This window comes from Aotus nancymaae, unplaced genomic scaffold, assembly GCF_030222135.1.
Source record: "Aotus nancymaae isolate 86718 unplaced genomic scaffold, 86718_ANA_hifiasm-v0.15.2.pri h1tg000002l, whole genome shotgun sequence".
Classification (NCBI taxonomy): domain Eukaryota; kingdom Metazoa; phylum Chordata; class Mammalia; order Primates; family Aotidae; genus Aotus; species Aotus nancymaae.
Window position 1 is genome coordinate 4187491 of NW_026988413.1, and position 15649 is coordinate 4203139.

Genomic DNA, 15649 nt, shown 5'->3' on the forward strand with positions numbered 1-15649 from the left:
AAACTTTAGGTGACAACTTAAAAATGTGTAGGGGCTACATGGTTCTTCAAAATTCCCTTAGGAACTCATGGGCAAAAGCACTTGAGGAATGATGGCCCAGTTCCCTCTGTCCTCAAGGACTTGGCAAGGTCTCCTCTCAGAAAGGCCGCTTCATAACGAGACTTTGTCTCTTTGGCCACCAAACTGCTCCTTAAAATATTCGAAAGCCGTGGGTCTCAGGTACAAACTTGCCCGGCGCAGCTGTGTTAAGACAGTCTGGTTTCGAAATGACAGGCTCTTTCTTTCTTTCAATGTTACTTTCCTTCATCTTTTTATATTGTTAATCTTTCTTGGTTCTTTTTTCCCTCTGCCCCATATGCTCTGCAGGAAAGGGCTGGCTTTTATCTCCAGGTCTGAAACCTGTTTGTGCATTTGCTGGACAGCCCCAGCCTCCGTGGCAGCCCCATGGCTGTGAGGGGGCAGCTGCCAGCTGTGTCCTGGCCACTGTTTCTAAGAGCCAGGGCTCTGCCCAGCTGGCCTGCAGGGGGAGAGGCACGAGGACCTTCTCTTCAGATGCCCACCCAGACGCCTGCTGCTGCACCCAAGGAGGCCCCCGGCAGGGGGGCTGCTCCTTCTCTCTTGGGACTGACAAGGCGCAGGTTTTGAGGGCAGCAGGCTGTCGGATTTGGCACAATGCTTCGCTACCCTCCACAAGCGCCACATCGCCCTGGACTGGATCAAGACCTCAGCTCTTCCGCCCCTTTCCAGTTGCATCTCTCCCTGCAGGGCCTGCAGAGACAGCCTCTCATTGGCCGCCCCTCCCTGCTGGTCCAGACCCTCATCCTCTCCACCACGGCCCCCAGCAGCCCCCCGGCCTGCAGCCTTGGGCCCTTCCATCCACTTGATGCATGCCACCAGAAGCTTTTAGAGAGGAACGTCTGCCAGTGCTCCTCTGGGACCTGCAGGATGGTGGCCACTTGGTAAGTAGCGTGACGGTGACAGGTGGGTCCTCCATATGCCATGCTCCCGACGTCTCTCCATATGTGTGCGCCCTGTGCTTGATGGAAGGGGAGCTGTGGGCACAGCCCTGGCAGTCTAGGAGGGGGTCCCTCAGGGAGAAGGTGGGCGGGGCAGGGGTGCTCCCAGCATCACTGGTGCAAGAACAGAGGCTGGAAGCCTGCTGTGTCTGGCGTCGCTTCACGGACCCACCTGGGCACCACTGGTGGTAGGGGATGGTTTTGCTTTCTTATAAAAACCCAAATGAACAGAGTAGGAGGGAGAGAAACCTAACTGTCGAAGCCATAAAGGAGTGGGAACCAGGCCACCTAGTGATCCCAAGCTCCCACGCGCACTTGCAGGACACCGTGGGGCACAGCCGGCTTCAGCCTTGCCACACGCACGCTTTCTCTGCAAGGCTGTGTGGCCGCATTGCAAGCCACGTGGCAACTTCAATGCTCACACGCTGAGTTGGCATCTATGTCTCTAAGTGGGCCTCCCTTTCATATTTACATTAAAGCCCACAACATGTTCACTATGATTTTATTGTTTTTTTATCCCAATACCTAAGTTGTTTGAATACCCAGGCACTAAATGAGTATAGGTTGGTCCCAACCATAATTACTTTCTTAAGGAAACAGCTTTTAAATAATTCAGAGTCACATCTGTGAACAGCCCACAGGCGCTGTTTGTACAGAAGATTTTCTAAAGAGGAAAAAAGTCAAATATTCCCAGGGTGGTTTTGGGGTCAGCAGGGGAGAGGAGGAGAAAGGACAGAGAATTGTGAAACAGTAATTTCAGCTTTCACAGCAGGGCTGGAAGGAGATCACGTGATGTAGTCAGGTCCCAGCCTTCCAGGGCCCCCCTCGTGAGCTGACGCGCAGCTCCAAGGCTCTGCACTGTAACAGAACGTGGGCCACATCTGGGCTGCTGGTCACCGTGTCCCACAGAGGGCTCAGGAGCCGGCTCCCCGAGACTTCCTGCCTGGCCCTGCCCAGCTGCAGGCTATGGGCCCTGCTTTTCTGGCTCAGGCCCACAGGGTGGTTGGAAGTGCTGGGGCTTTGCACACCCTGCACACTATACGGGTGAGGTGCAAATGCCTGCGCTGGGCCTGCCTCGATGTCACCAGGGCTGCTGTCAGCCATGGCTGATTCTTGACCAGCAGCTCGGCGGTCACAGAGGCTGCTGCTGTGAGCGGAGCGCATTTCCCAGGTGACAGTGACGCGAAGGCCAGGAGATCCTGGGGTCTGTGGCTGCCTTTCCCACCCCTTGTCAGGCACCTGGTATCAGTCCCCAGCCCACGGTCAAGGGCGCTTGCTTCGAAGTCAATAAGACGAGTCTAGGCCTCAACCTGAGGTTTTCTGTGGATCTTGGATTAATTGGTTAGCCTCATAGGGTTGGTGCAAAAGGGGCCTGGTGCTGTGTGCAGAGCCCAGGACTGCTGCTACAATTACATTAGAAACAGAGTAACAGATGGCCAGCCAAGGGCTGCCGCCTGGGGGGCTAAGAGGCTGGCAGTAGAGGGTGACGTTCAAGGACTCAGCTCTCCCAGTCCACGGAGTGTGACCCCAGCCTGAGCATGGAGGCTGCGCTGCTACAGGAAGCAGAGCCCTTGATTCCACGGGGCCCCCACAGATTTAAGAGCATCAGGGCCTGAGGAGCATCATTCCCTGTGATGTGGAAGGCTTCGCAGAGCAGGAGAAGGTGCGGTGCTCACCCCAGAGCTGGCTCCAATGGGCCTCGAGGGGATGGTGTGCGGGGGAGAAGGTGCCTGAGAAGGAGCTGCAGCTGTGGCCGCTTCCGCCTCCCAGCCTCATCATCTCAATGGGCGCGCGGGCGGGGTGTCACTCTGGATCTGCAGTTGTCCTTCAGACCGTGTGGTGGCCGGTGGCTGAGCAGCACCGTGCAGTGACTGTCTGGAAGAAAAGGCTCTGTTGGAGCCGCACTGCTTGGGTCTGAGATGCATGTCCACTGCTTTTGCTTTCTAGCTGCGTGCATGTGGCCCAATCACCTAAGCTGCTGTGCCTCAGCTTCCTTAGCTGACAAGTGGGGATAGTGGCAGTTCCTGCCTCGCAGGCTTTGGTGAGGATAAAATAAATGAGTTAAAATACGTAAAGAATTTGCCGCAGCACCCAGCCCAGAGCAAGGGCTTGAAAAATGCTGGCTGCGGCCACTGTTGTTACTACCATGGCTCCTGGTGACCTCCAGCCTTTCTCTGGCCCCCTGCTCAGGACACGGTAGTCTGCGACGTTCATGATGAAGCATCCAGTGGAACGAGTCCAGGTGCTGCGGGGTTTGGCAGAATCCTGACGACGCAGAACTGTGAGCCTGTGAGCCGGCGGAGCGTTCGGATGAAACGGGCATCGGCAGGGATGGGGTGATTCACCGCTCGCCTCTGTGTTGCTCCTGGAAGTTTTCCAGCGGCCTTTTCAATCGTGAAAGAGGACAACTGATCTCAAGCCTGCCTAAGGCCTGAAGGCTGGTGCGTGCAGTGCTGGCCTGCCAGTGGCTTTGTTACCTGCCTGAGATGCACGTCCACCCACAAACCTCATGCTGCAGAGGCTGTGAGCAGGCACTGATGTGGTCCAGCCACGCCGTGAACAAGACGCTACTGGAACTGGGGGCCTGAAGGCACCAGGCACCTGCCTTGTCACCCAGGATGCACCAGTTTGACAGACACAACAACAAAGACAGGGCATTTTGTTTGGGGAGGATGCAGCTGGGTTGGAGATGGGCTGTGAAGCGCCGCAAGAGGACATCAAACACATCAAAAGGTAAGCACACTGAAAAAACCCCACACACCTTCCACGGCAAATCCCTGGAGGCTAGAACTCAGAGGGCTGGCTTGACACTCTACCAAGGCCTGCCACGCTCAGCTCTTAGTTCCCACGTTGACCCAAAGCCATGTGTGCAGCTATGCTGTGCCAACCCTGAGGGATGGGCATGCAATGTGGGGATTTCAGGCATGGGGGAAAAGCAGGTGTTCAGGAAAGTCGTCCTGGCCCCCCACAAGCCATGAAGTCTGAATGTAACATACAAATCACAAATTATGATCACTTGATCCAGCGGGTGGGAGACTTTGGGCGCCCCAAGGACTGATCACATCCAGGCTGGAAGTGGCTAAGTCCAAATGCATTTCCCAAAAGTAGGGACTACATTCACCTTTGAACCTGAATAGATTAATAACAGCTTCCCCAAAAGAAGCAAGTTAAAAGCATTTAAGTGAATGCCTTTTTAAGAAGAAGAGCCATATACTACTATATTGTATTTTCCAAAGCCGAGAGAGAGTTTTGTATTTTTTATTAGCCTGCAGATTACAAAAAACTTTTAAATTTGAAATAATTATAGATGATTCCTAGGAAGTTGCACAAACAGTGCATAGAGTCCTGTGTCCCCACTTCCAGGGTCCCCAGTGATGATGGCATCTCACAGAGCCCTCGGGTAACAGCTGACCTGGGAGGCTGCAAAGCTGTGAGCCACACTGGATGCCATATCAAATTTCTATCAGACCATCAATTTTTAAGAAGGAAGAAACCTCAAAATATCAGAAAGGTGTCTATGGACTCCTCTAAATTTACCAAACACTCAAAATGAAAAATGCACATTTTCTTAAGGAAAAAAAGATGATGTCACAGTTGAGGTTCTGTCCAATATCTGCATTTTTTCAGGGAAAATTCCACTTAAAGAGGTCCAGCATGGGTACTTTAAGATTCACTGTCATGCTGGAGTATCTGTCAGACTCCACTGACCCCAGGCCTTGGTGGAAGTTCTAGCCTCGCCTCTGTGGCCTCCTGGAGCTCTTCACAGCCCCCCGCCCTGTAGAGTGGGTGGAGGGTGGGTGGATGCAGTGGGGAGATGGGGAGACCCAGGCAACTCCCAACATCCTTCCAGGGATCCTGCCCCCATTGCACAAATGGCCCAGATTCCCAAACCTCGAAGGTGAGGCTGGAGAGGGGTCTGGGGGCAGGTGAACCTCTTCACTGGGAAAACCAGCCCCTCCTCTGGGGAGGAGGACAGGAAGCCCATCCCGCTTCTTCCCAGCACCGGGTCCCTCCAACGGCCATTCTTACTGTTTTAATCCATTCTGACATCCACTTTATGGTGCTTTTGGGGGGCTTTAAAATCTATTTATTTCTGGTTTTATGATTATGCTTTGGTTTTGAATTTCTAGTAATGATTTGATAGCTTGGCAGACGATCATCATTATTTGGGATTATTGGCTAAGTGCTGTCTCTTTAAACAAATCTATTTGCTCACTTTGGCCCACTTTAACTACTTCACAGTGTCTAAACACGTTTGGGTTTTCCCTTCCAGCACGTCCGCCTCCCCAGTTCTCCCAGTGCTTGAAGCACCGCCACGGAGAATGGAATCAGGGAGCCACTATTCTCCGTGTTCACTAGAGACGCGGACTCACTTCTACCCCCAGACGCAGGGGAACTGCGGACCCTGGCCATGAGGTTTGCCCTCCTGCCAGGGCAGGGGGTCCCGGATGTCAAAGGGAGTGGGAGGGACTCTCGGGGAAAGGAGGCCACAGGCTGCTTTGGGTTACGACAGTGGGAGGCCTGGGAAGGGAGGGACCGGGGGCGAGTTATCGCTGCTTCCCAGCTGTGCTGCGTGTCTGCCTCCTGCTGCACACAGCAGTTTAAATCCCTTGCATAAACACGGATGTGCCTGTGGCGACCTGCGTGGGGCCCTTCGAGCAAACACGCCACCTCAAGAGACCCTGGGAAGTCTTACAAAGAAAGACGACTCTCTCCTTGACCAAACAGCGTGAGGCTCCTTGAGTCCTCTTCTTGACCAGGTTTCAGCTTGACCCTGTCCTGTCTTTGGCCTTCATTGCCCAGTTCTAGCAAGAAGTCCCCACCCCTGATATCTGATCACTCTCAGTAACTGATCAAGTTCCTCGTCCTCCACCTTTGAGCCCAAGTCCTTGTCCTGCCTTCAGCAAGAATCTTGTTAGGTCAGCTGAGCCAAATCCCCCACCACTGAGGACCCCTCACTCTGCTTGCTGGCTACCCCCACGGGGCCTTGCTGTATTAGAAGTTGAGCCCGAATCTCCCTCCCTATCACCGCAGTCCTGAAAAAGCCTTCCCTACCATTTTACCAATGGCAGAATAAGTTTCTCTGACATCTTGTGCAGCGTGGATGCAGAGACCCTCCATGCCATGAAGCCCCCAGACCCACTAAGACAGACGAGCCTCCACGCATCCCCTCGACTCTTGGCTCCACATGGCAGGTTCTCAGGGGGGATGGACTCATCAGGTTACAATGCCTTTCAAGCTGGCTGTTCAGTCACCTAGTGTTTGGCTCCATTCAGAGGATGTCAGGCAATGACCTGGGTAGCCCTGGAATGACCCTCCGGGCTCAGCACTTGTGAAGGGGTGTGGGGCCCTCTGGCTGGGCCACGCAGCTTGGCTTTCACGGTATTTAGTAGATGCTGGTGATCAGCAGACCTGCTCTGAACTGCTAGGACACGACGCACCTCTCTGTCTCTGAGTAGGAAAATGTGGGCCAGCTGATCTCATAGAGTGTTTTGCTTCCGTTCTCCTGAGTCTCGGGAAGATTTAAGAAGAAAAAGGGCACTTACTTTTCTTATCCGTTGTGTTGTGCACCGTCACCGTAGGAACGCCAGGACCTGCGTTGGGTGGAGAATGGCCAGGAAGAAAACAAAAGTGAAGTCATTAGTTTAATTGAGAACAACAACAAAAAAGAAAACAAGCTTTCCTTACACCATGCAGATAGCTGTGTGCAGCCTGGGAACCCGACTTCATGGGAGAGTAATCAATGGGACGCGGAGGCCAGGCCGGCAGGGGGCCAGGGCGCAGCTCCCCACCCCTGCACCTGGTTAATTACAACACACCCAACTTGAAGTCCATATTTTCAGATTATTGCATTGCCATAAAACATCATTCTGTGAAGCATCACATTTGGCTTATATCCTCGTAACCTCATTTTTAACTTGCAGACACATATTCCAGGATGGCTTCATGGGTTCTTATAAATCACTCAGGCCTCAGTGCTAAGTCCACAGGCCCCTCCAGGAAGGATGTCACTCCATCCAATGGCCTCTCATAACACCTGGTAAAAACTTATTCATGTAACAGAAATATATTCAAAATGTCAAACTATAGTTCACTAGCCAGCAGCTTCCCAGCTGCAGATATGCTGCATCCCTGAGGTGTGAGAAGGAAGGTCCAGCTCAGGACCAGGTGACCCCGATCTGTCTTCTCTGTGGCTGACTTCTCTATTCTTCTTAGCAAAAGGAGAGTCCAGAAAGAAAAAACGCGCTCTGAATTAGTTTCGATATCTTTTTGAAAACATATTAAGAGGCAGGCCTGTGACTTTTCCAACCTCACCTCAGCCACAGCCCTCTGCACTCACCCTCTGCAGAGGGTGAGGAGAGGGAGGAGAGGCAGGAGAGGGAGGAGAGGCAGGAGAGGGAGGAGAGGTGGGAGGAGAGGCAGGAGAGGGAGGAGAGGCGGGAGGAGAGGCAGGAGAGGCAGGAGAGGGAGGAGAGGGAGGAGAGGCAGGAGAGGGAGGAGAGGCAGGAGAGGGAGGAGAGGCAGGAGAGGGAGGAGAGGCAGGAGAGGGAGGAGAGGCAGGAGAGGGAGGAGAGGCAGGAGAGGGAGGTGAGGCAGGAGAGGGAGGTGAGGCAGGAGAGGGAGGAGAGGCAGGAGAGGGAGGAGAGGCAGGAGAGGGAGGTGAGGCAGGAGAGGCAGGAGAGGGAGGAGAGGCGGGAGGAGAGGCAGGAGAGGGAGGAGAGGCGGGAGGAGAGGCAGGAGAGGGAGGAGAGGCAGGAGAGGGAGGTGAGGCAGGAGAGGGAGGTGAGGCAGGAGAGGGAGGTGAGGCAGGAGAGGGAGGAGAGGCAGGAGAGGGAGGAGAGGGAAGAGAGGCAGGAGAGGGAGGAGAGGGAAGAGAGGCAGGAGAGGGAGGAGAGGCAGGAGAGGGAGGAGAGGCAGGAGAGGGAGGAGAGGCAGGAGAGGGAGGTGAGGCAGGAGAGGGAGGAGAGGGAGGTGAGGCAGGAGAGGGAGGAGAGGCAGGAGAGGGAGGTGAGGCAGGAGAGGGAGGAGAGGCAGGAGAGGGAGGTGAGGCAGGAGAGGGAGGAGAGGCGGGAGGAGAGGCAGGAGAGGGAGGAGAGGCAGGAGAGGGAGGTGAGGCAGGAGAGGGAGGAGAGGGAGGAGAGGCGGGAGGAGAGGGAGGAGAGGCAGGAGAGGGAGGAGAGGCAGGAGAGGGAGGAGAGGCAGGAGAGGGAGGAGAGGCAGGAGAGGGAGGAGAGGCAGGAGAGGGAGGAGAGGCGGGAGGAGAGCAGGAGAGGGAGGAGAGGCGGGAGGAGAGGCAGGAGAGGGAGGAGAGGCAGGAGAGGGAGGAGAGGCAGGAGAGGGAGGAGAGGCAGGAGAGGGAGGAGAGGCAGGAGAGGAAGGAGAGGCATGAGAGGGAGGTGAGGCAGGAGAGGGAGGAGAGGCAGGAGAGGGAGGAGAGGCGGGAGGAGAGCAGGAGAGGGAGGAGAGGCGGGAGGAGAGCAGGAGAGGGAGGAGAGGCGGGAGGAGAGGCAGGAGAGGGAGGAGAGGCGGGAGGAGAGGCAGGAGAGGGAGGAGAGGTGGGAGGAGAGGCAGGAGAGGCAGGAGAGGGAGGAGAGGGAGGAGAGGGAAGAGAGGCAGGAGAGGCAGGAGAGGGAGGAGAGGCGGGAGGAGAGCAGGAGAGGGAGGAGAGCAGGAGAGGGAGGAGAGGCGGGAGGAGAGGCAGGAGAGGGAGGAGAGGGAAGAGAGGCAGGAGAGGCAGGAGAGGGAGGAGAGGCGGGAGGAGAGCAGGAGAGGGAGGAGAGCAGGAGAGGGAGGAGAGGCGGGAGGAGAGGCAGGAGAGGGAGGAGAGGCGGGAGGAGAGGCAGGAGAGGGAGGAGAGGCGGGAGGAGAGGCAGGAGAGGGAGGAGAGGCGGGAGGAGAGGCAGGAGAGGGAGGAGAGGCGGGAGGAGAGGCAGGAGAGGGAGGAGAGGCAGGAGAGGGAGGAGAGGGAGGAGAGGCAGGAGAGGGAGGAGAGGGAAGAGAGGCAGGAGAGGGAGGAGAGGGAAGAGAGGCAGGAGAGGGAGGAGAGGGAGAAGAGGGAGAAGAGGGAGGAGAGGGAAGAGAGGCAGGAGAGGCAGGAGAGGGAGGAGAGGCAGGAGAGGCAGGAGAGGGAGGAGAGGCGGGAGGAGAGGCAGGAGAGGGAGGAGAGGCGGGAGGAGAGGGAGGAGAGGCGGGAGGAGAGGCAGGAGAGGGAGGAGAGGCGGGAGGAGAGGCAGGAGAGGGAGGAGAGGCGGGAGGAGAGGCAGGAGAGGGAGGAGAGGCAGGAGAGGGAGGAGAGGGAAGAGAGGCAGGAGAGGGAGGAGAGGGAGAAGAGGGAGGAGAGGCAGGAGAGGGAGGAGAGGGAGGATTTGGCTCAGGGGGATTGTGGGAAGATGCATGGAGAAAGAGGAGGTGGGAGGTGGGTGGTCCGAGGGAGACAGATGTGCTGCGGCAACACCGTGGCCAGGGCTGCTGCTTGTGCTCCGCTTCAGGCTAAGGACCCAGGATGCCAGGGACTCATAAGGGGTAGCCACAGGAAAGCCGAAGGATGCACACTAACTTTGGCAGAGGGATGGCTGGAGTTCAGTATTTCTCAGGTCATCATCAAAACTCTCCACACACGTCTGAGCGGCCATCTGACAACTGACTTAGAGCCAGGGAATCTGCTATGGATCCCACCATGCTGAGGGCTTCAGGGCCCCACTGCAGAGGCCCCAGAGTGGACACCCTAGTTCAGGGCCCAACGAGCATGTGGCAGAAGTGCAAGGAGTCCTCTACCCTTGAGAGGTGAGGCAGAAGGTCTGGCCAGTGCCGGTCCACAGGTCCCTGAGCTGAGACACACTGACTGTGGGTCATGCTGGCCACGGACATCAGCACGGAGTCCTATCTGCTGCCCAGGGACTGGATCCAGACTCGATCCCATGCACACGGACTCCAGGGCCTTTTCCCCAGCGTGGTGCCCCCTCCGTTCACCCACAGAGGGGGCTGCCAACTGGTATGCAGGGTACCTGGTTCCATGTGGTGCTCAGATAAACAATAAGTGTGTCCCATGCAGTATTTGGGACATACTATGAAAGAATTATTTGTTGTTTACCTAACATTCAAATGTAAATGAGTATCTTAAATTTTTATTTGCTAAGTATGGTATCCTCTACCCAGTGAGGGAATAATGATCTGAAAGTCCACATATTTACACCCAAAGAAGCAGCACTTTCCAAAAGAGACTTAAATACCAGTTTAAATTATTGAATCAAACTAAGTTTCTTGGCTCTAGGATCCATTCTCCCCCCATGGGGAACTCAAGTGGAGGAATGGATCAGTTACTGAAAAATAAAGAATCTGTATCTGTTTTCTTGGCTCAATTCAAGGTGAGTAAACTTGCAAACAGAACATCTTCTATGTTCTTATTAATAATGTAAATTATTATTTATTTAGTGCCTACTATGTAAAAGGCATCCTGTTGTTAGATTTTTTTATGAATAATTTATAATCTAATCCTCACAGCAGCTCTGCAAAGTAGATATTTCTAACCATATTTTACAGAGGAAAAGAACCACAGGTGTAGATAGTTTTAAGTCTTTTGTCTCATCCACACAATAAAAAAGCTACCGAGCCTGAATGAGTCCCTTTTCATCTTTTAACTCATAAACTTGATATATGTTTCTTAAAAAACTTCAAACCCTAAAGAAAGGAATAAAGTAACAGTGATCTGTTTCATCCCCACTTCCCAGAAGTAGCTTAATGTTGCTAAAATGCCCTTAAATTTTTGTCTGCACATACATGGTCATATTCACACATAACAATTATTTTAAACATAGACAAAGATAGCATGAAAATGATTGCATGTATAGATCTGCAAGCTTTATAAAATCTTAACATTACACCGTATTGCTCTATTTTTAAGTTAGTTTTTTAAAGTTTGTTTTTCGAAAGGCTAAAGAAAATTGACAAAAATTTAGCCAGACTAAGAAAAGAGGGAGAAGACAAATAAAATCAGAAATGAAAGAGATGTTACAGCTGATACCACAGAAGTACAAAGGATTGTAAGAGACCGCTGTGAACAATCACATGGCAACAAAGTGGATAAGCAAGAAGAAATGGATGCATCCCTACGAACATGTAATCTACTAAGACAGAACTGTGAAGAAGCTGAAGAGATCGATAATGAGTAAGAAGATCAAATCAATAATAAAAAGTCTCCTATCAAAGAAAACCCCAAGACCTGATGGTTTCACTGCTGAATTCTACCAACATTTACAGAAAAACTAATACCAGTCCTTCTCAAACTCTTCCAAAAAAATAGAAGGGGAAGGAATACTTCCAAACTCCTTTTCTGAGGCCAGCATTACCCTGATACCAAAGCCAAAGACACTACCAAACTCCCCTACCCACACCAAAAACGCCAACTACAGTCTAATATTCCTCATGAAAATAGATGCAGTAATCCTCAACAAGATACTGGCAAATCATATTCAATGGTACATTAAAAGGATCATGCATTGGAAAACCAAACATCATATGTTCTCACTCATAAGTGGGAGCTAAGCTGATGGACTTTGGGGACTTGGAGAAAAGGGTGGGAGGGGGTGAGGGATAAAAGACTACAAATTGGGTGCAGTGTATACTGCTTGGGTGATGGGTGCACCAACATCTCAGAAATCACCACTAAAGAACTTGCTCATGTAACTAAATACCACCTGTTCCTCAAAAACCTATGGAAATAAACTTTTTTTTTTTTTTTTGAGATGGAGTCTCGCTTTGTTGCCAGGCTGGAGTGCAGTGGCATGATCCTGGCTCACTGTAACCTCCATCTCCCAGGTTCAAGGGATTCTCCTGCTTCAGCCTCCGAGTAGCTGGGATTAGAGGTGCGTACCACCATGCCCAGCTAATTTTTGTATTTTTAGTAGAGACAGCGTTTCACTATGTTGGTCAGGATCGTCTCAATTTCTTGACCTAGTGACCTGTCCATCTCGGCCTCCCAAAGTGCTGGGATTACAGGTGTGAGCCACCGTGCCTGGCCAACAATTTTTTTTAAAAAAGGATCATTCATCATGATCAAGTGAGATTCAGCTCTGGGATGCAAGCATGGTTCAACATACACAAATCAGTAAATGTGATTCACCGTATTAACAAAATGAGGGACAAAGCCATGCAATCCTTGTAATAGATACAGAAAAAGTATTTGACAAATGCTTCAACATCCTTTCATGACAAATGCTGTCAACAAGTAGGTATAGAAGGAATGTTCCTCAACACAATAAAAGCCATCTACACCAAACCCATAGCTAACATCATATTCCATGGTGGGGCTGAAAGCTTTTCCTCTAAGATCAGGAACAAGACAAGGATGCCCACTCTCACCCCTTCTATTCAACATAGTCCTGGAAGTCTTAGCAAGAACAGTTAGGCAAGAAAACAAAATAAACAAAAGTCATCCAAAAGGTAAAGGAAGAAGTGAATTTTTGTGTTTGCTGATGACATAATTTTTTAGAGAAATCCATAAGGATTGCACCAAAGGAGTGTTAGAAGTGATAAACAAATTCAGTAAAGCTGTACGTTACAAAATGCAACACAAAAATCAGCAGTATTTCTATGTGCTAACTATGAACTGTCTAAAAGTATATTAGGAAAACAATCCCATTTACAATGGCATTAAAAAAGATAGTTAGGAGTAAAGTCAACCAAGGGGGTAAAAATCTGTATACCGAATACTATAAAAGTTGATGGAAGAAACTTGAAAATGACACAAATAAATGGAAAGATATCCCCTGTTCATGGATTGGAAAAATTAATACTGTTAAAATGTCCGTACTACCCAAAGCAATTTGTAGATTCAACACAATCTCTATCCAGATTTCAAAGTCATTCTTCACAGAAACAGAAGGAAATTGATTTTTTCACAGAAAAATTCTAAAATTCATATGGAACCACAAAGACCCCAAATAGCCAGAGCAATCTTGACCAAAAAGAATAAAACAGGAGGCATCACACCATTTGAATTCAAAACATATTACAAAGATGTAGTAATCAAAACAGCATAGTACTAACATAAAAACAGACACATTAACCAATGGAATAGGATAGACAGCCCAGAAATAAACCAATGCATCTATAGTTAATTTATTTTTTCACAAAGATGCCAAGAACACACACTGGGAAAAGGATAGTCTCTTCAATAAGTGGTGTTGGAAAAGCTGGCTATTCACACGCAGAGGGAGGAAACTAGACTCTTATCTCACTCCTTAAACAATAATCAACGAGAAATGGATTAAAGACTTCAATGTAAGATCTAAAATTGTAAAAGTACTGGAAGAAAACATAGGGAAAAAGTTCCACGACATTGGTCTGAGCAACGATTCTTGGATTGAACCTCAAAAGCACAGGTAACAGAAGCAAAGCTTGGCAAATGGGCTGCATCATCCTAAACTTCTACACAGCAAAGAAAGCAATTAATAGAGTGAAAAGACGTTCCATGAATTGTGTTGAAAATATCTGCAAATCATATATCACATAAGGGGCTAATAACCAAGATATGCAAGGAATTCAAACTACCCAATAGCAAGAAAACATAACTATTAAAAATGGGCAAACGACCCGTAGAGACATTTGTCAGAAGAAGACATGCAAATAGGCAATAGATACATGAAAAATGCTCAGCATCACTAATCACTGGGGAAATGCAAGTTAAAACCACAAAAAGATATCACCTCACACCTGCGAGAATGGCTATCATCAAAAAAAAAGGAAAGCTAACAAGTGTGGGTGAGGAGGTGGAGAAAAGGAAGCCTTACACGCTGCAGGAGGAAATGTAAATCAGCAAAGCTATTTGTAAAACAGTATGGTGGTTCCTCAAAAAACTAAACATAGAATTTCCCTATGATTCCCTATGACTCAGCTGTGTACAGATCCAAAGGACCTGAAATGAGGATGTTGAAGAGCCGTCCGCACTTCCGTGTTTACTGCAGCGCTATTCATGACAGCCCAGATGTGGAGACCGCCTCCGTGCCCATCAACAGATGAATGGATTAAACCGTGTGGTACATCTACACAATGGAGAACTGCTCAGCCTTAGAGACGAAGGGACTTGTGTCATTTGTGACAACATGGATGAATCTAGAAGACATCAGGCTAGGTGAAATAAGCCAGGCACAGAAAGAGAAATGTCACATGATCTCACTCATGTGGAATCTGAAAATGTTGATTTTATAGAAGTGAAGGGTAGAAAGATGGTTACCAGAGGCTGAAGTGAGGGGGCGGCGGGTGGGGAAAGGGGAGATGTTGGTCGGAGGGTACACCGTTTCAGCAAGGCGGGAGGAATACGTTTTGGTGTCTATTGTGCAGCATGGTGACTCTAGGTAATTAATAATAATGCACTGTATGTTTCAAAATTGCTAAAAGAGTGGAGTTTTAAACGTTCTCACCACAAAGAATGATAAATGTATGAGGCGACAGATGTGTTAATTAGCCTGATTGAATCATTCCACAGTGTATATATGTATATGACATCATGTTGTACCCTATAAATATATGCAATTATTAATTACAAATAAAAATAAGAGCCCCAAAGCAAAAAAATAAAAATAACATCACGTACCCCATAAATACACACAATTATTAATTACAAATAAAAATGAAAGAGCTGCAAATCAAACAAAATAAAAGAATATGGGGAAAACACTAATAAATAGGTAGCATTGAGTACAAATAAAAAGACATAACAAACAGCTACAATGTCATTTGCGTTCCCTCCCTAATCCCAGTCCTCTCGTTTCAGAAGTGACCATAATTTTGAAGTTAATGTTTATAATTTCCCTGTCTATTAAAAGATATTTCTACCACATGGCTATGTATTCATAATATACATGCCATATAGAGTATGATATAACATGTCTCAATGTAACATATTTTGTACAGTCGACATCTAGTCTGGCCATTACTAGAGGGTGAAGCTGTGTGTCGGGGTGCAAGTGGGTACAGACACTCTGGAGAACAGCTTAGTGATGTCCGTGACATCTGAAGCTGCTCGTGCGTTTGACGTGCTGGCTCCACTCCTGGGAACACAACTCAGAGCACCCTCTGCACCTGTGCACAGGGAGGCAGGTGGAAGACTGTTCCTAACAGCAACTATGTACAGGTCACAAGTGGGAAATTACCCAGCTACTCATTAGCAGGAGATTAAATGAATGAAACGCAGTTACTCACGTGGCAGAATATTATACAGCATGCAAAATGAATCAGTAGATCTACAGCTAACAACACAGACCCATACGAAGGGTATAAGGCTGAGTGAAAACATCAAGTGGCAGAAAGCTCAGTACTATAATATTCAATTACGTAAATAAGTTTTACAAGCTGTAAAACTTCATGTTTGAAGAAATGCATCACATCCCACTGTATGGAAATATAATGTATTTAGTGCATTCTCTACTGATGGATAGTTAGGCTGTTTGCTTTCATTTTCTGCTATCATGAAATAGCATTCCTGAAAACCCTCTTACGTATATCTTCGCACGTGGGTAAGACTGCATCTGTCATTAAGCTGCTTCGTAGCACTGCAGATGCCGTTTTAAAAAAGTTTTACAGTCAGCATTCATGAAATAATCTTGTGGTTTCAAACACAGAACTCCTGACTCTCA

General features: G+C 49.6%; 1 protein-coding gene across 5 annotated transcripts in view; it reads right to left on the minus strand.

The window, feature by feature from the left end:
- DPP6 (dipeptidyl peptidase like 6) overlaps nucleotides 1–15649 on the minus strand; it is a 1138230-nt gene that overhangs the window by 32621 nt on the left and 1089960 nt on the right. For all 5 annotated transcript variants that reach the window (XM_064368693.1, XM_064368763.1, XM_064368675.1 and 2 more), the window contains exon 17: nucleotides 6563–6610. In XM_064368693.1, the coding sequence (XP_064224763.1) occupies nucleotides 6563–6610 (48 nt within the window). The remainder of the gene's footprint in view (nucleotides 1–6562; nucleotides 6611–15649) is intronic.